Source organism: Leptopilina heterotoma, unplaced genomic scaffold (genome assembly GCF_015476425.1).
Source record: "Leptopilina heterotoma isolate Lh14 unplaced genomic scaffold, ASM1547642v1 Lhet_36, whole genome shotgun sequence".
In the NCBI taxonomy this organism is placed as follows: domain Eukaryota; kingdom Metazoa; phylum Arthropoda; class Insecta; order Hymenoptera; family Figitidae; genus Leptopilina; species Leptopilina heterotoma.
In genome coordinates, this window is record NW_025111040.1 from 1,148,039 (window position 1) to 1,170,615 (window position 22,577).

General features: G+C 26.4%; 1 protein-coding gene across 6 annotated transcripts; it reads left to right on the forward strand.

Annotated features, from left to right (window-relative positions):
- Nucleotides 1–76: 76 nt before the first annotated feature.
- Nucleotides 77–22,308, forward strand: LOC122505540 (arginine-glutamic acid dipeptide repeats protein). Of its 6 annotated transcripts, none has more exons than XM_043617235.1 (8): nt 77–1,017; nt 3,633–3,769; nt 6,224–6,565; nt 6,651–6,731; nt 6,886–10,291; nt 18,441–18,698; nt 21,314–21,512; nt 21,808–22,308. In XM_043617235.1, the coding sequence occupies exons 2-8, from the start codon at nt 3,722–3,724 to the stop codon at nt 21,872–21,874; spliced, it is 4,401 nt and encodes a 1,466-aa protein (XP_043473170.1). In that variant the 5' UTR covers nt 77–1,017; nt 3,633–3,721; the 3' UTR covers nt 21,875–22,308. The 6 variants fall into 6 exon arrangements, with proteins under 6 accessions (XP_043473170.1, XP_043473169.1, XP_043473168.1 ...); XM_043617234.1 differs by having other exon boundaries at nt 3,569–3,769; nt 6,206–6,565; nt 21,808–22,307; XM_043617233.1 differs by having other exon boundaries at nt 6,206–6,565; nt 21,808–22,307.
- Nucleotides 22,309–22,577: the final 269 nt, after the last annotated feature.

Here is a 22,577-nt window from a genome sequence, read left to right on the forward strand (position 1 = left end):
TTATTATTATCTCAGTTAAAATAATACATTGAAAAAATTAACTATCACTACTATCAGGAACAATTCCCTACCTTTTTTTCTCTTTTGCTAATTTTTTAATAAAACTGTCAAATTTGTATAAGAACAGGGCACCAATTGAACTTGCTACACTTCTGTCATTTTCTTCAAATCCTTCAAATTTATGAAATTTTATACAAAATGTTTATTTTACATCTCTGCATCTCTAAAAAGCACCTTTTAGTACACAAAAAAAATTAATTCCTTTTTTTCAATTCTATTTGAAGAAATTCTTCTTTTGAAATTGATTTTCAAGTCTTAAATTCTGTAAGTAAATTAAATTACATATAATTACTGTTTGGAGAGGTTTTTCAATTATCCCAGGCGTGTATAAAGAAAACTTTTTTTTTATACTAAAAATAGAAAAAACAATTTTAAATTAAGTAAAAATTATTTAAAAATTGGTTTAAATTTGTAAATTTTAAAAATTAAAAATTTATTTTCAAAAAGAAATTTGGCGCCCTTGTGACAAGCCACTGGCACTTATTTAAATTGCTACGCTACTGAACATCGAGGCGTCCTGTAATGTTTTGTTTGTATTGGTGGTGTGCGGTGAATCTGGTGAATCAGTGAAGAGAATGCACGTCATACATATGTTTAGGAGCACACAACGAAAGGGATTAAAGTTACCACACACAGACATTGAATGTCAATAGGAACGAAACGGAATCGGAACACACCCCCACGAGAAGAAAAGCGAAACAAATCGCAGTCATCGCAGTCAATCGCAGTACAAGATGGCTTCCCTCGGGTGTTGTGGTTGACGTTATATTTACAAGGAAATAATTTCTAAAACCATTCTCAACCGTAATTAGGTCGTCGTCGACCTAACTAATTTCATCATTCACAAGTTCAGTGTCGTGTAAAAATCAACTTTTTCATGAATTTAATGGCGACCGGACATTGGTTTCCAAACAAAATGCGAACATCTCAAGACTGAGGCACACTTGTGACTTCTGGGTGAGTGCTTTCGGAATAAGTTTCCGTTTCTTTTTTTTCCTATTATTTTTTTTTAACTTTAATGCACGCTTTTGCAATCGCATTTGCGACAATCAGGTGTACGGGGAAAAATAAACTGTAAAAATTCTTTATCTTAAAATTTTACATTCCTCGCAGATGGTTCGAGTTTTTTTTTTTAATTGCTGGCTGTTTTTTTTTATTGGTTTTGACGGGGGCCCCCCTTTCAGTGAAGCGTTATTTATTGTCATGGTGCATGAGGCACCTTATTGGTTAAATGGTTATATTGCATTCTCGGTTGTGTTAGTGAATTATTTACGACTTTTTGAAAAGACAAGATTTTTTTCGGTCATCCCGATTGTCACAAGTTGCGACGTCTCTCAATGCTTTGCTTTCAAGGCAAAATATATACCATTGAAAAAAAAATGATACACACACAAACACGCACAGACAAATTATATTTTAGAAACTTTCGCCGTGACTTAAGACCACTTGATCAAAAAAAAAAAATTTTTTTTTTTTGATCCTTTTTCAATTTTTCTTTCTAGGCAATAATAGATAATTTTTCTTGTTGGTTATGTAACTTTCCTTGTAGAAAAAGCAAGCATCGAATACGAGTGGCAATTAGAGACAAAATATTGCTATGAAGACTGGATTTTATTAATTATTGTGTCTAAATATGTGATAATTATCGAATTTAAATGGCAAACTTCGAGTTTTTTTTAATTTTATTTCTAGTTGGTTTTGTTTTTTAAAAGCTTTATGAATTTTTTTTTCTTTTTGTACTTAGCAAATTTTCATCGTTTTATCAAAAAAGAAGTGCACTTTTAGAAAATAAAATTTCGTAATTGAGTTTTTCGATTTGATAAAACATGAAAGTTTTTATTGGTAAATATTTACAGGTAGTATTTTATTTTTTATAATTCGAAAATGTATTTTAAGCTTTGGTGAAAGCCAGAATTTTTATTTTACTTTCGTTTCTTTTTTTTTAAATGTATTTAGAGAATTTTTCGAGGTTAAAAGAATTCGATACATTGTAATAATTTGGAAAATTATATTTATTGTTCAATTTACTGAATTTAATAATTGGACAATAAATATAATTTTTTGTATTTTATTTGACTTGTATAATTGAAAATTTGAAAAATGATTGTAAAAATTTAATTAATATTTCACGTAGTTTTTTTTTAATTTTATTTTATGGATACAGACTTTTTTTTTAGAGAAATGTGTTTTCAATTCAATTAAATAGTAATTTTGTAATTTAGAAAGAGAATTTAAGGGTCTAATTAAAAAATTAAAATTTTATGACTTTTCTTTTATTTCGAATATAATTTGGTTTTAAAGAGAATTTATAGATAAATAATATAAAAGAAACGAAATAGTTACTATAATTATGATAACATTGTTTTTCAATTTACTTGAAGATAACTAAAGTTGATATATACTAAGTAACGATTATTGCGTGCATATTTATGTTTCTTTTTTCTTTTTTTTTAATTTACTTAGTTCGTAATAATTTAAATTTATTTAAATACTCCAATTAAAAGAAGAATATTTTTTAAAATTATACGATTTAATACGAATATTAATTTTTGTTTTTTTAATTATTCAAATGTTAATCAAAATATTTACCTTTCTGACTATTAAAAATTGTCATTAAATATCATTAGAAGATAAAACATAATTATTTTTTTTCTACTGTTTGCAAAAGTATATTTTAAAAAAAATTCCACAATTTGCAAAAATAAGTTTATAAAAAAATTGTATTTACTCTAAAATTATAACGAAAAAATTGTTATACCCTAAAAAAATTCTCTTTTTAATTTTAAAGAATTTTTAATTATTGAAATTTTCGAGAAAAAAAACATGCAAATCTGCATGCAAACCTGTCTGCATCTATTGTCAGATTTTGCTTAATAGTTATAATATTTATTTGTGACAGAATCAGGGTGTCTAGTTTTTTTTTCTCCCAAATTATATGAAGTTCGTTAATTTTAATTGTGAAATAGAAAAAATATAATACAAGAATTTCTAGAAAATTATAATATTAATCTAATATTTTTGAAAATTTATTGTAAATATTTTGAAAATTAAATTAAAAATCTATTTTTTGCATTTAATTTTTAATACACATAGTGGGAAAAATTAAATCAAAAAAATTACCTTGTAAAAAATTTTTTTCTTACTCTTTTAAATATTTATTTTAATATTACTTTTTTTTAATTATTATTATTGTTAGTATTATTAATATTACTATTTTTATTATTATTATTATTATTATTATTATTATTATTTAACATAAAATGTTGAGGAAAAATAAAAATAATTTCAATCTAAATGCAAATATTAATAATAATAATAATAATAAGAAAAAAATTTATTTAAAAAGAATAAAATAACTGGACACCTTGAAATTCTTTATATAGATTTTCTGTTTGAATAAACAAATGAAAATGACGAATTAAATGATGATAAAAAAATCATTAATTCGGAATATAATTAAGAGCATGTAAAAATTGTAATTGAATTTTCTATTTTTTTTTTTTTAAAGTCAATTATCATTAATGAAAGTAAAAAGAAAAAAAAACTGATTAGACAACATATGTACGGTTCAGGGGGTGGATGATAGAAATTTACCTAAAAGGGAAGAGTGAAGCCAGTCGAAACACTGGAGAAAGACGGCGGAGCTTTGGAGGAGGGGGAGATGTCCGCCGGCACCCAGGGAGAGATTCGGGTTGGTTCATCGCACCAGGTTTGCCATTATTCCTTGACAAAAACTCTTTTGCCACTTTAGCTATATCGCCGCACAACGTACCTAACTCAAGGCTTGTTTTTTGTACTTATTTATTTTTTATTATTATTATTGTTATTATTATTATTACTATTATTATTATTATTATCATTCATCATTTTTTTTACATAAATATTCTTCATCATAAAAAAATTAAATTCAACCCTTTTTAAAAATATTATTTTTATTTTTAAATGTTTTTCCCATTACTAGATTTCTTGAAATTCAATAATTTTTATTTATTACAAATAATTATTATAACAAAATTAAGTAACAAAATATAATTAATGTTATATTATTATCGATAATTATATTAATTTATTAATATTGATTATTAGTAATTAATAATAGGACAATAATTAAATAATAATTATTAATTAAATTATTATTATTATTTTATAAATAATAATTATTAATTTATTAATATTTATCATTAACTCCAAAAAAAAAATTTTTCATTTTCATAATTAAAATAATTTTTTATTCAAAGCCTTTTTATTGTATATGATGAACAAATAAAATATTATTGTTCTGAATTTTAAACTTAAAATTAAATTAATTTATTTTTTGCAAAAAAAAATAGCTTTTCATTTAAAAAAGTCTTTTGGTTGTTTAATTAATTTTATAATAAAAATAATTTAGAAATAATGTTATTTTATTTTTTTGTTATTATTTATTTTTCTCTCTTAATATATTTTTAAAATTAAAATCTGAAAAAAATTGTCGAGAATTTGTGCAAAAAATATTTTTATTAAAAAGAAAAATTATATTTTGTAAAAATAACTTTCAAGGTTTCTAACACATGGGATTTACAATTTTTTTTTCGCAAACAATAGAAATAATAATTTTTGTTTTCAATTACAGAGACGAATTTAATATGTAATATAAGTAATATAATATATTTAAAAAATACAATTAATAAAAAATTAATTTAGAATGAAAAATAATTGTAAATTAATTAAAATATTAATTATTAAATTTATTAATTTGATGAATTTTATTGCATATTATTAAGAATTAAAAAAATTGTTTCCAATTTATTCAAATTCAAATTTCTATTGTTTGATACATGGCAAAAAAATTGCTTTTTTTCAATATTTAATTTTTTAGTAAGTAAGATTTGCAATTTTAATAATAATATAAAAAAATATAGATACACTTCTCTTATATTTATTATTATTACATATATAGAAATAATTTTAGTTTTAGTGAATTGTTGCCTTAGTGTTAATGAATTTTCTTTACGTCTCATTGTATTTATGAAAGGAAAAAGAATTGAATTTATAATTAGTGGCACTTTTTTTTTTGTTTCAAACAAAAGAAAAACAACAAAAATTTCGTAAATACGATGAAACTTACTTTATTATTATTATAGTAAATGGTGGTTTTCAGTCACGGTGAAATATATCATTATAATCGATTTTAATATTGACAGTAGAAAAATAGAAGAAAAATTTTTTAATTTTATTCTACATTAAGAAATTGCTAATTATTATTAATTTAATATACATAAATAATAACAATAAATTATGTTCTCATGTAAATAACAATTAATTTATAGAACTGTAAATAATTGTGAATCGGAAAAAGATGTAATTAACTAAATCATCTGAATGTGAAACATAAATATTGATTATCATTAATAATAATAATAAAAAATAATTAAATTATAAATAAAAAATAGAGTAAATAGTTAAAATTAATTAAAATCAATTTAAATAGTTCAAATCTAATTAAAAAGAAAATAAACGTAATATAAATATTTTTGGTCTTTACGATATTTCACGAATTAATATTAATTAGTTGAAAAATTGAATTATTCAGTGGCTAATCAGTTTGAATGATTATTAATTTTCAAAGAATTTTTCACTCAAGTAATTATCTAATATAAAACAAAAGTGTTAGCTGGGAGAAATTTAATTAATCTTGTTTATTGTTTTATAAATCATTTTAAAAGAATTTATCAATTTGTAATACAATTTTTCATGAATTTCATGAATATAAAGTATAAAACATCAATATTTTATAAACTTATCAATTTGTTTTACATATTTCTTTAATCAATTTAGTTGAAAAATGTATTTCTCACTTTTTTCGATATTTGATTCAATTTCGAATTAAAAATGGTTAAGAATTTTATTTGCAATTTAGGAAATTAGTATAAAAATGAATAATGTTCTTTTTAAGTAATAAAATCAATAAATTAATACCATTCAGTATTGATTAAGCCATTTTCAAATTTGATAAAAAGAATTAAATGTTTAATTGGAAAAAAAGTAGAATAGAAAATTTTGAAAAAGAAAAATAAACAAAACAAACAAGCCGGAGTGTAGGTGCGTAAACTAACTTGCTTTGGCAATGGTGCTAACCGCACAAAATCCCGAATTTTGGGTACAGGAATTGGTTTCTTGTCAGGCCCGATTGCCTGAGTATCGGCCGGGTATTCCTTCTGGTGAGCTGCTTCCTGATCCTGAGTTTTCCAAGGAACGCGAAGAGTTAAGATGGGTCCCAGCAATGGCATTGGATCTCGATCTTCTCATGTACCTGAGTGCGGCTCGTTCAATTGCCGCGTTCGCTGGTATGTGTGATGGAGGATCGACCGATGATGGTTGTGTGGCAGCTTCCCGTGACGATACAACCATCAATGCCTTTGATATCCTTCACGATTCTGGCTATGATCCAACAAGAGCATTACAAGCCCTCGTCAAGTGTCCTGTACCAAAAGGCATCGATAAAAAATGGTCTGAAGAAGAAACGGTACGTTTATTTCCCAGCAAAAACAAAAATTATGTATTTCAATTATGATCTAACAGACTTATGGAAATATATCTTCTATTTTCAGAAACGATTCGTTAAAGGTCTTCGACAATTTGGGAAAAATTTCTCTCGCATTAGGAAAGACCTATTGCCACACAAAGATACGGTAATTTTTTTTATTGGTTTTTTTTGGAATAAGTAAAATAAAAAAAATTGGAGACACCTGAAAGCTTTTAGCCATTTAGAATAATTTAGAAACAATTTTTTGTTTCTCGAGAATTTGTATGTTTATTGAAATTTTGATTTGGTTATGATTGCAGCCAGAGCTCGTCGAATTCTATTATTTGTGGAAGAAGACGCCAGGGGCGAACAATAATCGACCGCATCGAAGACGCAGAGCTCAAGGTTCTCTGCGCAGAATACGCAACACGAGGAATTCAAGGGCCGGCACACCGAAGGAGGAGGCTCCTGTTCCACCAAAAGACGTGCCTCCAAGTACAACGAACGTCAAGGAGCAAGCTTCGGAGCCGGAAAGTGCTCCTGCCGGCACTCCGGCAATTGCGAACAATGGCAATCCCGGCGGTGAAGTTAGTTCAGTGACTGAAGATGACAATTCGGAAGAGGACAGCGACTCAAGGGATACAAATACAAACGGTGTAAATCACTCGTGTCAGCATTGTTTCTCAACGAATTCGAAAGACTACCAAGTTACCGGCAAGGATCGGCTGTTGCTCTGCGCAGAATGCAGAGGTCACTTGAAAAAGTCAGGAGAATTGCCTCCTGCGCCGCCTTACCTCTTCCGCCCAGTGCCAGCTGAGTCTCCCGACAGTCCTGGTAGAATGCGAACGAGAAATAAGGCCAAGGAAATACCGAGACCGGCTAGACCCAGACGAACTGGTGGCACCGACACACCTGATCAAGAAAAGCAACAGTCACAGCAGCAGCAGCAACAGAGTAGTGAGAAAACGAAGAAGAAGAATTCTAATAAGCCCGAAACGCCGAAGAAGGGCCAGAAGCGAGTCGCCGTCGAGGAAGTCGAAGAGGAGAAGGACTCTCAGAAACGAAAACGCGGAGAGCGACCCGACAGTCCCTCAGAATCACTCACCACTGACAGTAATTCTCTTATGGATGAGCCCGAGAGAGAGGCAGAGGGAGATTCCACGGTAGAGCCTCCGGTCGCGCCTCCAGCGCCAATCGAGGAACCCGTGAGTCCAGCGACCACAACAACACCGGAAGAAATCTGCGAACCAACGCCCGTGTCCCCGCCAATTCCGGTGCCAATCCAGAGCTTGCCAATATCAGTTCCAGTTATTCACACCCTCGACAAGAAACCCCCCATCGAGGAGCTACCCGAAATGAAAGAACAAGTTGAACAAGTGCCATTACAAATGACCCAACCGATGAAAATCGAACCAATGCCAATCGAACCGGCCGTCACACCACCCGAGGAAACAAAGGAGTCCGAACAAGTCAATCTCACGCCAGCTGCGATAGTAACCGCGCCACCACCACCTCCACCGCCGCCACCTCAACTACCGCCTCTCAATATTCCCGACATCAGTCAAAATGTACCTCGCAATTTGTCCCAACAAATCGGACCTTCACTCTGTCCGTCTTCCGTACCGCCCAACTTATCCAATCCCCAATTACCACCTTCCAGTCAACCCCTCCCTCTCAACATGCAATACGCCACCAATCTACAAAACGTGCCTCAAAATCTCTCTCAAAACATCCAAATACCACCGAGTTTACCGCAAAACATGACAACCGCACAAAACATGGGACCAGCACAAAACCTCTCTCTACACACCGAAAGTATATCCAACGCACAAACAATACCTCAAAGTATATCCGGACCGCCTCTCAATCTCAACATACCGCAGAACATGACCACAACAACAATGAGCCAAATGCAAATGATGCCCGGCTCGCCCCAACAACCACTCGGTCTCACAGTAATGCCCAACGAAAACCTCCGCTCCGACGAACGTCTCCCGGAAAGAATGGACCGACTCAGGGACAACGATCGAATCCGCGACCGAATCGAATCGCGCCTCCAGGAGAACCAAGCCGAACCCGACAACAGACCCGAAGCGCCGAACCTATTCCAACCAATTCAGCCCATAATGCCCCAGGAGAAGGTCTACAATCTCGCCGGCACTCCGCCGATGGAGCCGCAAAACCTAGTGAAACAAGAGATAATCCCCCCCGAACCAGACCCACTGCAGAGCCTCAAGGAAGTGAAAGTGCCCGGTTTCCAGACGAGCTTCCCCGGACCCAGTATTGACAATATCAAAAAAGATCCGGACGGCAGCAAACCCTCGACGCCCAGCAAACACATCCACTCGAACCAAGTGCCGCCAATGCAATCGGTGCCCGCCTCCCCCACTCTGGCTCCTCCCACGTCCCTAGCTCAGCCCGTAATGCATCCCTCCCAACAACCAAGTCCCCACATGGCCCATCCGTTCCACCCGCATCATCCCCTAATGCACCCCTCCCTATTCGCCGCCATGCATCCTTATCATCCTCACTATCCCGGCTACCCTCCGGTCAGCGGCTATCCTTCCTTCCCTCCCTATCCCTACGGTCCCGTCCCCCACGCAATTCCTCCCCCTTCGCCCCAACGCACCCCCGAGAATCCAAATCTAATCACCGCGCATCACTCCACAACTCCCAATGTACCTGTCCGTGAGGAGGAAAATATGATCCACCATCACGCGCCCATGCACCAGCAGAATCTTCACCACGACAAACTGCTCGCGATCTCCTCGCACAGTTCCCACAGCTCGCATAGTTCCCACTCATCCTCGCACAACACCCAACGAAAACCTTTAGTCTCCGCCTCCTGTCTCATTTCCTCCAGCTCCTCTCAACCTCCAAGCAGTCATCATCATCACCGACCCCATCATCCCGTACCCCCCGAACCGAAAATCGAACACCAACCCGAAATCGAACACGAGCCGGAAACCTCGCCTAGTCCAAATCGTGGACCAAGTCCCGAGCCTAGAATCGATGACTCCGAGTGTCATCGTTCGCAATCGGCGATATTCCTCCGCCATTGGTACCGTGGGGACGACAACTCGTGCACCAGGACCGATCTTATGTTCAAACCAGTACCTGACTCGAAACTCGCGCGAAAACGCGATGAGAGAACGAGGAAGCAAGCGGAACGAGAGAGAGAAGAACGGGATCGGGTCGCGGCCCAGCAGAGGAAGATGTCGACGCCGGAGAAGCAGCCGGAGATTTGTAAGCCACCGAGTCGGGGACCAATGGAGCCGGTGGTGTCGCCTTACGATAGATATGCGACGCGACCTGGCAGCTATGCGGACACGCCGGCGCTGAGGCAGTTGTCGGAGTATGCGAGGCCGCACGCGGCCTTCTCGCCGGCGCGGCATCCGGCGCCGCCTGATCCGATGATTCACTATATGTATGGACCGGGTGCGAGGGAGAGACTGGAGCTGGAGCATTTGGAGCGGGAGAAGAGGGAGAGGGAACTCAGGGAATTGAGGGAACGAGAATTGAATGATAGATTGAAGGAGGAATTGCTGAAGGGAACGCCGAGGCCGATGCCGGCGCCTGTCGATCCGCATTGGTTGGAGATTCATAGGAGATATGCGGCGGCGGGACTTGCGCCTGGACCTTCGGGACCACCGCAAGGATTGCATCAGTTTGGATTGTATGGAGCGCCGCCGGGGCAGCTGGAGAGGGAACGATTGGAGAGATTAGGTAAATTTGATTATTTCATTTATTTTATTGTCTTTAATTGTATTTAATTTGTAATCTAGTTGTTATAGATGGTTTTTAGTTTCTTCCTCAAGGTTTTCGAGAAACGATTGTGGGAAAATTGGGACTTGAAAGTCCTTATTTTCAGCAATCGTTTTTTTCAGTTCTACATTTTCGGCTCAGTGGAAAAATAATTTTGTTCCGAACAAAAAAAATGGGGACCTCTTTAAATTTGAATCAGTTAAAAATAACTGATTTTGAACCAAGAAATCAGTCACTATTTCAAATAAGTAAAATTTCTAGTGAACATTTAGTTGGAAAAAACTGATTGTCAGTTAAAATTGACTGATTTTCAGTAGATTTCTTAACTGATTTAATTAGTAATTTAATTATATTTTTAAAAATAATTGTATTCCTTCAAGAGATTTTATTAAAATTGCTTTGAAAATAATTGAATTTCTTTGAAGAATTTTATTATTTATAAAAATAATTGAATTCTTGTGGAGGATTTTACAATTCAATTTTTCAGTTATTTTTTACTAAAAATCAGTCATTTTTTCACTGACAATCAGTTGTTTTTAATTGATTCAATTATTTTCATAAATAATAAATTTCTTCGCATAAATTCAATTATATTCCGAAATTTAAATAAATTCTTCACGAAAATTCTTTTCAATAATTTTATCAACATTTTCTTTTTCAATAATTTAATTCTTTCAAGAAACTGTAATTAAAATTGTATTGAAAATAATTTAATTATTCTTAACAAGATTTTTGTTAAAATTCTCTTAAAAATAATTGAATAGTTTTGAAGAATTTATTTCAATTTTCTTGAAAACAGTGGAGTTTTTTTAAAATAATTTTTACTGAAAATTTGGAAAGTATGTAATTGAATTTTATGAAGATTTTCTTTTAAGTTTTGAAAATAATCGTGTTTTTAATTCATTGCAATTAATAATTTTTCTATTAAATTATATTAAAATTATTCATAAAAAATTTAATTCTTTTGAAAATTTTATCAGAGTTTTTGTAAATAATTTACATTTTTTTTTAAATTTCATTAAATTTCGTAAAAATAATGTAATTTTTTAAAATAATTTTAATTGAAAATTTTGAAAATAATAGAAATTTACAAAGAATTTTATTAAAAAGTTTTGAGAACGACTGAATTAATTAGAAAAATTTGATTACAATTTTTTTAAATAATTGAACCTGTTTGAGAAGTTTTATTAAAATTGTATTGAAAATAATTTAATTTCTCAGAAGAATTTTATTATTTACAAAAATAATTGAATTCTTGACAAGAATTTTATAATTTATAAAAATAATTGAATTGTTTTGAAGAATTTTATCTGAATTTTTGAAAATGATTAAATTTTTTGAAGGAATTTTATTAAAAATTTTGAAAATAATGATTTTTTATAAGAATTTAATCAAAATTGTCGAAAATAATTGAATTTATATTAACAATCTTGAAATTGAATTAATATTTTTAAAAATAATTGTATTCTCTCGAGAAATTTTATTAAAATTGTATTAAAAATTATTTAATTTGCTCTAAATAATATTATTATTTATGAGAATTTTTTTGATAAATAATAAAATTTTTTGCAGGAAATTGCATTACATTTCAATACAATTTTAATAAAATTTCTCAAAAGAATTCAATTATTTTCTATACAATTTTAACTGCGTTTCTAGACTGAATTCAATTATTATTAAAAATACATAATAATAATCTTCGCAAGAATTCAATTATTTTTATAAATAATAATATTCTTTGCAGAATTATTATTTATTAATTTGTTTTTATAAAATTGAATTTTTGTTATCAAATTTTAATAAGAATTGATTTAAAAAGAAGTTTTAGTTAAAATTATAGAAAATAATTACAAATGTTTAAATTTTTTAGAAACAATTAAATTCCAAAAAGTTGTTAAATTAAAATCTTTGAAATTTTCATTGCTGTGAAAATAAAATAATATTTAAATATAGAAAATTATTAATTTGTTAGTTAAATTTAAGAATAATTGTATTTTTTTAGAATAGTAACTAAAAATTTAGAAAATAATTGAATTCTACAAAAATTATTCAATAATTCAATTCTTGTTGTTCAATTCTTGTAGAAATTGATTAAAAATAATTTCAGTTAAAATTGTAGAAAATAATTGAATATTTAAAGCATTATAATAGGAATTTTAAGAAATGCGATTTGTTTTTTTAAATTGTAATAAAAAAATTTTAAAGATAACTGAATTCCTGAAAATAATTTTAAAAAATTAACACAATTGAAATTTTTATCCAATTATATTGAAATAAATTTTATATTTTAAAGAATTTTATTTTTTCACATTTAAAAATTATTTTGAAATGTAATCGTATTTTTGTAGAAATCTAACTGAAAATTAGGAAAATAATTGAATTTTAGAAGAATTTAGAATTGAATTTATTATTAGGATAAATCTACTTTTTGCTATTTATTTTAATTAATTACCGAGTTAATTTGGAAAATTTCCAATTCCATTAATTAGAAATTTAGTAACATCAAAATACGGTAATTTTTTCCACTGAGCTGGAAATTGTGAAACGCATCCACCAAAAAAGGGGATTTTTATTTGCATGTTAGACCGAATTGTCCTTTTTAAAATTTCCAAACTATTTTCTTGATTTTTCCCTTTTAATTTTCTTTAATAGGATTAATAAAATATTTTCAATTTGAACAAACAATTTTATCCAAACAATCGAATCTTAAAAAAATAAAATTAAATATATCTGGAAATTTTTCAATCGACTATTTGTGTATTTTGTAATTTAGTATCTGTTTTAGTGTGTGTATATTATTATTATATAAAAATTGAATGATCGAAAAATTTTGAATTGGAGAAATTTTTTTTTCTTTTTTTTTTTTTGATCATTCAAAGTAGAAATTTCACCTAAAGTATAATTTGAAATGTGGACACCTAATTTTTCTATGATAATTTTCATGAGAAGTAAATAATTATTTATAAGTTTTACATTAAATTAAATATTATTTTGTGTAATTGAAAACAATTTTTATTATGTAGATTACCTTTTGCAGTAGTAATATAATGATTAAATAATGATAATTTATTATTTATTAAATATGAATAATTAGATACTAATTACGTTCGAGAATCAGAATCTATTAATTCTATTTATTTTAAACAAAGAAAAATTACTTCAAATATTACATAGTTTGCGAAAATTTTCCGGTCAAACGATTAAATCTTTTATTTAAAATTTTTTTTTTTTAAGGTCAAATGTATAAATCTTTGCAATTATGCAACAAAACATACATATATATATATATAATAATGTTTCTACCTTGTAAATGAATATTGTTTTTTTTCTAAATTGTTTACTGTGTTTTACATTTCACTAACACTTTGAAAATAAAAAGCGGAAATTATTATTACTATTATTATTATTATCATCATCGTTGTGAGATAAACATGCATATTTTGTTGTTAAAAAAAAATAATTGTTTTATTGTTTTTAAAAAAAAGTAATAATTGTTTTATTATTAAAAAGGTAATAATTATTTTATTACTGAAAAAGTTGTAATTATTTTACAATTAAAGAAGTAATCATTATTTTACATTTAAAAAAGTAATAATTATATTGTAAACAAGTGATAATTGCTTTTTGAATATTTTTAATGGTTTTTCTTACTAATAATTTTCGAATATTATTTTAATATTATTTTTCATGTTTTTAATTTTTAATTAAAATATAAATAATATTTCGAATAAAAAAGGTTTTCCTTAACAATAATTTTCAAATATTATTTTGATATTTTCAATAATATGTTTATTATTATTATTTATGTTTTTAATAATTTTATTTTCATTAAAAATATTAAATATTTCGTATAAAAAATATCTTGGTAATAATTTTTTTTTCCTCAAGAAAATTGGATAATAATTTTAAAAAGGAGAAATTTCCTCTTTTTATTCCTATATAACATAAATTTAGTTTCTTTATTGTTCTATTATATATTTAAATAAACAGGAAAATAAATTAAATTCTTAAGATGAAATTATAAACTTTCTTCTCGTGAAAATTGAAAAATCAGGTCATACACTTTTTCTCTTTCGTAGTTTAATCTCCTAATTTACATAAATATATGTATTTTACTTTGCAAAATGTATAATGGGTGTTAGAAAAGTATGAAAGTTATTTTTATTATTATAGATATACATGATTTTTCGTACATAATGTTTTTTGAATTATTTCATACACTTTTTTTTTCTTTTCAATTCTTTTGTCTCTGTGGAATTCCGGAACTTTTTTTTTTCAAAGAAAAAGGAAAAAAAATTGTCACAATTTCTTTATTTGCATGTATTTGCTTTTACAAAAAAAAAATATATTTTCAAAAATCATTTTAGTGATTTTCACACTTGTCAATCAAACTATTGGGTAGCGTGAATAAAAATTAGTGAGTGGATGTATTTTTTTTTCTAAATGTATTTCGAAAACAATTACAATTTTTTTTTCTTTTTCGTTTTTTTATTATAAATATAAAACTACTTATAATACTATTTTTCCAATTTGAATTTTTCAATTTATTTATTTTTTTGTTCTTTTTTATTTTCCACGAGATTTTATATTCTGCTTTGTTAACTAATTGTTTGTTAAAATGAATATGTAAAAATTTGGACATTTTCGAAATGAGAGAGAGAGAGAGAAAAAGATGGAAAATTTTTTTTTTGTAAAAGAAACTTTTCTTTTGGTAAAAAGAATAAAGATTTAATTTTATTTAATGAAAAATAGGGGGAATAGTATTTAGGACGATGAATAAAAAAATGGGTTGGAAGGTTTAAAGGTCAATTGAAATTTTGTGTAGAATTTTTTTTTTTTTAATTAGAAAGTCCTTTTTGCTTCTCTTCTTATTATTATAAATGTCTATTATAGTTTAAAAAGTCTGTTTTACAAAATGTCAAGAGATCCAGCAGAACGATCTCCCTGGTAATGGGAAACAGTGGGGAAAACAATAGAAGCATGCTTGGCAAGTTCCTCACTGTCTAGAATGATTAAAACAGAAACTAATATTCATATATATACATACATATAGTTGGTATGATAGTGTAAATAATACCTTCCTTTCGCTCCAAAACTAGATCAATATATATGTACATTAATCGCTATAATTATTATTTAAAGAGAAAAGAAAGAAATATTTTTTCTTTCTTCAAATATTTTTTTATAAGTTACTTTTTTTTATTAAAAATAGTTTTCAAATAAATTTTTTTTTCAGTGTATCAATATTAATATACTGGAAAAAAATTTATTTGACTCAAATAAATTCAATTAAAATTAAATTATCAAATAAATATTTACTTGAATCAAATAGAGTTTTATTCAAATCAATTGAATTGTATTTGCTTACAATGCAGAATTTATTGGTTCAAATAGAATTTATTTGATTTAAATAAAAATTATTTGACTCAAGTAAATATTTATTTGATAATTTAATTTTAATTGAATTTATTTGAGTCAAATAATTTTTTTTCAGAATAATAATAATAATAATAATAATAATAATAATAATAATAATAATAAAATAAAATAATGATAATTATAATGATAGTGATGATAATAATAATAATAATAAGAATAATAATAATAATGATAATAATAATTATAATAATAACGATAATAAAAAAAATAATACCGAAATTGAAAACAATAAAATGAGCGAAAATTAAGACGAAAAAATTTTTTTATTACTACTTTTTTTATTGAAAGCATAATTAGGATTTTTTTATAAATTATAAATTTTTTTCATTACGAAGAAAGGAAAATATAATTTAGGTAATAAAAGGCGTAAAGATTTTTTTTTATAAAATATAATTTTTTTTTTTAATAAGAAGAAAGAAAAATATAATTTCACGAAAAGCGAAAAGATTTTTTTATTAAAAATAGTTTCTTTTTAAATAAAAGGTTTGGAAATTTTCTTAATAAAAGAAATGGAATTTTTTTCTTATTAAAATAAATATGTATTTAAAAGAAACGATTCATTCAGAAAGAAAAATGAAAAATTCTCTTAATGAAAAGATTTTATTGGATTTTATTTTTATTTTATTATTTATATATACAAATAATAAAATAAATTTTATTTTTCTAATAAAATAAAAAAAGAGTCTAAGAACGGAATTATTTTCTTTTTATTGCAAGGATTGCAAGAAATAAAAATAATATGTTCTGTAAAACTGTTGATCAAGTAAAAAAAATGTTTAAAATTATAAAATTGTATTTTGTTTGAATTTTCGAAAAACAACAAGAGAAATTTTTTTATTTATGAAAACTGTTGCTTTCTAAAAATCCTTTTTTGGGACTTTTTTTTAAAATCCCACTTTTATGTAATAATTTCACTCGAGCAGAATAGATTTCCAAGTATGTGTAATAATGAAATGAAATATGAAAATAGCGAACAAAACGATGAGAGAAAAGAATATTTGTAATAAAAGGAAAAAAGATGAATGCATTTTGAAATTAATGCAATTTTTATAAATGATAGTGCGACTTCCTTCAAGAGTTTAGGCTTTTTTAATAATTTTTTTTTTTTTACTTTTCTTTGAAAATATGCATCGAAATGTAAATTTATTTTTATTCACTCTGCCCATTGATCTTGATTGAATATCTCTGTTTGCATTTTTTAATTTTTTTTTTTTTTTTTTCTTTTTTGAGAATAGAACAGAGATGTGAACGATAATTTATTCAATTTTGCCTATGTAATTATTAAAATTGAGTTTTTCGAATTACGATATGCAAAAAAAAAAAAAAAAAAATTAACCACAGAGATGTGAAATTAGAATTATGTTAAAATAAAACATTATCATTCGTTCTTTCTTTTTAATTTCAAAAAATTTTTTAAATATACAAATGTATTTTCAATTTTCATAAAAAAATGACATTACTTTGAAAAATTTTTATTCATTTATTTATTTTGTTGTTTTAACCAAAGAGAAACTTTTTAACATTTGTTTTATAATAAAGAGAACGAATGATAAAATAATATTGATAAAAATCAATTTCAACCATTCGATTCGTGTTAAAAAGAAAAGGAAGAAAAAAAAATGTTATTTGACATTTGATTTGCCATCAAGAAGTAAAAAAAATTGCCTTTTGATACAATTAGGGAAATAATTTTATTTCACTCGAAATTAAAAATAATTGAAGGAAAATAGAAGTGGAACAAATTGTTTTGCAGTATGTATATTTTTTCTTTTTTTTAAGACTATAATTTATCGATGTAGAAAAATAATTATAAAAATATTGTTGATGTATAGAAATTTTTTTTTGTAGAAATTCTCTTCTTTTTCAATTTGATTTAATTCTTTTTTTTTTATCGATAAAAAGAGATTTTTTTTAATAAAAATTCTTTTCTTTAATCGAGTTAAATTTTTTTTCTTTTTTTTTAAAATTGATTAAAAGATTTTTTTTTTGAGAAGAAGAATTAGTTTTTATAAATTTATTTTTTTTATTTATTCAAGGAAGCAAAATTATCAAAGAAAGGAAATTTTGTACATTTACAGTCGAATCTGTCGGAATGCAACGCTATTTTTAAATATTTTTTACAATCAATAATTTCTAACAAGAATTATTTTCACTTAGTTACAAAATATTGTAAAAATATTGCAAAATTAAAGTACAAAACAATTTTTTAAAGATTGTTTATTTACTGTAATAATGTTTTGAAAATCGAATTGCATTACGACAGGTTTTACTGTATGTGAAAGGGAAATTAAATTTTTTTTCGTACATTTATTTAGAGATTTTTCTTACTTAAAACGAGAAAACGTATATTTTTTTATTTAGAGGAGGCAAAAAGAAAAAGAATTATGTTTAGGAATTGAGACAAAAAATAATAATTTAATTATTTCTTGATGGTATCGACAGAGAAATATTCAATTTGTATAATAAAAATAGAAATAAAAAGAAATTAAAAAAAGTGTAAAAAGAAGAAAAAAATGTCTAAAATTTACGTAAATAAATACAAAGAAAAAAAAATGAAAAGTTACGTAAATAAGTAAAGAAAAGATGTGTTCTTAATTAAATAAAAATGTAAAACTTGGAGGGAGTCTGTATTTGAATGAAATTGTGTGATATGACAAATATTGTCAAGCAGCGGGAATGACGGGACCTGGAGGTGGTGGATGGCCAACGGCCTCTAGAGCGGGAGCTGCTCATCATCATCTTCATCATCAGTGCCAGCAAAATGAATGGCTTGCACTGGCTGCCGATCCAATGGTCCGATTACAGATGGCTGGCCTCTCAGCTGAGTGCACTCACTTTCATGCGCATACACATTTGCATCTACATCAGGGTCAACAGCAAGAAGCAGCAGCAGCAGCTGCTGCTGCTGCAGCTGGAATTCGTTTGCCTGGTAAGAAGAGAGGGAGAAACGATCAACAATTCACCTCCGAAGACAATCGACAAACAATGATAATTTGTTTGCAAAGTTCAAAATTTTCTCAAAAAACGTTATTCCTTTCGAAAAAAAATCTATTCTGCTCGAAATGAAATTATTCTTACAAAAAAAAGTAGAGAAAGGGAAGGTATTTTTTTTAGGTATTCCGGTAATTTGTTCGCAGTCAGAAGTTAGTTTTAGTTTTCTAATTTTTTAAAATAATTTTTCATTTTAATAGAGAATAGATCTCGTTTTTTTTAATGATTTGAATTTTAAAATTAACGAAATTTCAATTTAATTTAATGCTTTGAAGTTTCAAAAATACCAAAAATTAATTCAAACCAAATTGTTTTCAATTCAAAAAAAATTATTTCTTTCATAATTTTGAATCTGAAATACAAATTGAATTATTATAAAGAAATTCATGCAAATTTTTCAAAATAGGAATCAATTTTTCTCCAAATAATTGAATTTCTGCGAAGAATGTTATAATTAAGTAATTTTTTTTTAATTAATTGAATTCTTTAGAGAAATTGTATAACAATTTTTTTTTAAATAATTTAATCCTTGCGAGAAATTTTATTAATTATAAAATAATAAAATAATAAATAAATAAATAATTATTATTATTATTTATTTATTTATATTATTAATTTAAAATCTTGGAAAGAATTTTTTTTATTAAAATATTGTATTAAGAACAAGTGAATTCTTATAAAGAATTATACTAAAATTTTTCAAAATAATTAAATTTATGCTAAGAATTTTATTATTTAGGAAAATAATTCAATTAAATTTTTTTTCTATTGAAATTTTTCAAAACGATTTTTCAACGAAGATTTTTATTAAAATTCTTTAAAATAATTAATTTCCTGTGAAAAATTTGATTAATTATGAAAATAATTCAATTCTCATAAATAATTTTATCAATATTTTTTTAATTAATTGAATTCCAGCGAAGAATTTTATTACAATATTTTTTAAATAATTAAATTCCTTCGAAGAATTTGATTAATGATGAAAATAATTGAAACATTGACAAGAATTTAATTAAAAATTTCAAAAATAATTTAAATTTTCAAGGAAATTAATTTAAATTGTATTGAAAATATTTGAATTCTCATAAAGAATTTAATCAAAATTTTTTTAAATAATTGAATTTTTGCTAGGAATTTTAACATATTTTTCAAAATAATTCAATATTTGTGAAAAATTTTATTATTTAGGTCTTTAATAATTTTATCAAAAATTGTCACAGTAATTGAATTTCTGTGAAGAATTTTATTAAAATTTTTTAAAATAATTAAATTCTTTCGAAGAATTTGATTAATTACGAAATTAATTCAATTCTCATAAATAATTTTATTAAACTTTTTCAAAGTAATTGAGTTTCTGCGAAAAATTTTATATTAGAATTATTTAAAATAATTATATTCCTGCGAAGAATTTTAATTGAATTTTGTCAAGGAAATTAATTAAAATTGTATTGAAAGTATTTCAATTCTCATAAAGAATTTAACCAAAATTTTTCAAAATAAATGAATTTTTGTTAAGAATTAAAAAAATTTTTTTTTAAATAATTGAATTCTTTCGAGAAATTTTATTGAAATTGTATTGAAAATACTTGAAGTTCTGCGAAGAATTTTAGTAAAGTTTTTGAAAACAATAATTTTAATTAATAAATTAGTTAATAATTTTTTTTTTAATTTTGAATCTGTAATTATTCCAAACTTGAAATTAATTTTTGAAAATAACAAATTTTTTTTAATTTGCATAATAATAATATGTAAATTAAATACGCGTAATAATTTCAAGTTTAAAATTAATTACCATCAGATTTAGGAAAATAGGAAATTTTTCTCTAAAGCATAAAGGAAAATTTTTCTAGATTTTTGTTTATTTGCATTTAGAACTTTTCAATTGACTGAAATTTCCATTTATTCGACTTTGTCAAATTCTTTTTTTTTTTTTTTGCGAAAAATAGAATTTTAATTAAACGAAATATAATTTATTGAAAAATTTAAATAAAAGTATATTTATCTCAGAGTCAACTGGGTTATTTATTTGTTTTGAATAAAAATATTATTCAACGCAAAAGAACTTTTATTTTCACCAAATGAAATTTTATTTAAAACAAATAAAATTTATTTTGAAACTAATGAAAAGTTAACTAGACTTTTTATTTGTTTTTATTTGCTTTGAGTCAAAAATATATTTTTTCTGGTTTTATTCTTATCTAATTTTTCAATTTGGTTCATTAGATAATTTCTTGTTAATAATATAATATTCTTTTAGAATTAGAATTTCCTTTAGTTAGGAAATTGGTTTGTGTAATTATTTTTTTTTTCTATTTTGGTGATGGGATTTTATTTTTGTGATGATTTTGTAGTTCTAGGTGAAAAAGGAACTTTTTTTTTCTTTGAAAATAATTCCTTTTTTTGTTTTTTTTTTTGGTTTTCTGTTATTTATTTGTTTCCTTTTTTTCGTTCTTTTTTTGGCATTTTGTTATTTATTTATGCTTTTTTTTTGCTTTATTGTTCGTTAATTATTTATAAATTTTGTAACATTTTTTTGTGAATTGTTTCATGAAGCGGCCGCAGGAGCAAATTATCCACGTCCTGGAATGATACCTCGTGATCCAACCATGGGTCTTCATCCAGCTGAACTTCTTGGTCGACCGTACGCGGACATGGCGGCCCATCACGAACAGCTTCAACGTCATCTCATGGTAGAAAGGGATAGACTTCCTCCACACGCCTCTGTCTTTGTTCATCACGAAGAGTACCTAAGGTACGTTTAAAAAAGTATTAATGAATTACTCTAATTAATTTTATCATACTGAAAAGAGAATTTTTTTTTAAACAAATTTTTATCTTCCCAAATATTAAGTTTTCCCTGAAAACTTATTTATTTTTTTCTAAGAACTAAACATTTTTCTATTTAAAAAAAATATATAATAATAATAATAATAAATAATAATAAAAATAAATAATAATAATAATAATAATAATAATAATAATAATAATAATAATAATAAGTTTATTAAAAATAATTCGTCCGTTAACTAACGAGAAATATTTTTTAGACAACAACGTGAGCGCGAGCTTAAGGTTCGTGCCCTGGAAGAAGCTGCACGTGGATCGCGTCCTTAAAGCGTAAATTAAAAATGAAAAAAAATCTTATATTATAATTATCTTTGACAGCTAGCCGAGTAATTTACAAAAAAAAAAATGAAAAAAAGAACGCATGATTTTTAGAGCTCTAAACAAAAAATAACATGTACTGAGAAACGACGAAAAGAAACAAAACAAAACGTACAGAGATTATTTTTCTCGCTCGTCATGCGTCTTTAGTTTCCTTCGATTTTAAGAAACTATTTTTATGTTTTCTTAATGTTTATGTACGTAACAAACAAAAAAGGAGTGTAAACGACATTGACGAAATTTTCTCGTCATGTCATGTAACATGTTTAGTGTAAATACAAAAAGTGAGAACTTGGAGTGTTAGCTCAGCAGAGTAGATCTAAGTCCTTTGAAAAAAGCAATCTTTCAAATATAAATAAATAATAAATAAATATATATATATATTATATATATTATAAACAATTATTATATTATTATATAATATAATATTCTATTGTAATATATAATTCTATAATATATATAATAAAATATATTATTAATATTATATTATAAATATATAAATATATAAATATTTTTATATTACTGTATTTATATATTTATATATTAGCAATTGTAAATTAATTTCGAGTCTATGGATTATCGCATATTAAAAAAAATCGTGAGCTCAATCCACTCTCATTTTTTTCTATATTATTATTATTATTTAATTTCT

Bases quoted from the DNA above. Each gene is read 5' to 3' on its own strand.
- LOC122505540 (XM_043617234.1), top strand. From the start codon at position 3,722: ATGTCCGCCGGCACCCAGGGAGAGATTCGGGTTGGTTCATCGCACCAG. The intron at 3,770-6,205 runs GTTTGCCATTAT...TTTTGGGTACAG, and splicing joins GGGTTGGTTCATCGCACCAG to GAATTGGTTTCTTGTCAGGC. The intron at 21,513-21,807 runs GTACGTTTAAAA...AATATTTTTTAG, and splicing joins CATCACGAAGAGTACCTAAG to ACAACAACGTGAGCGCGAGC.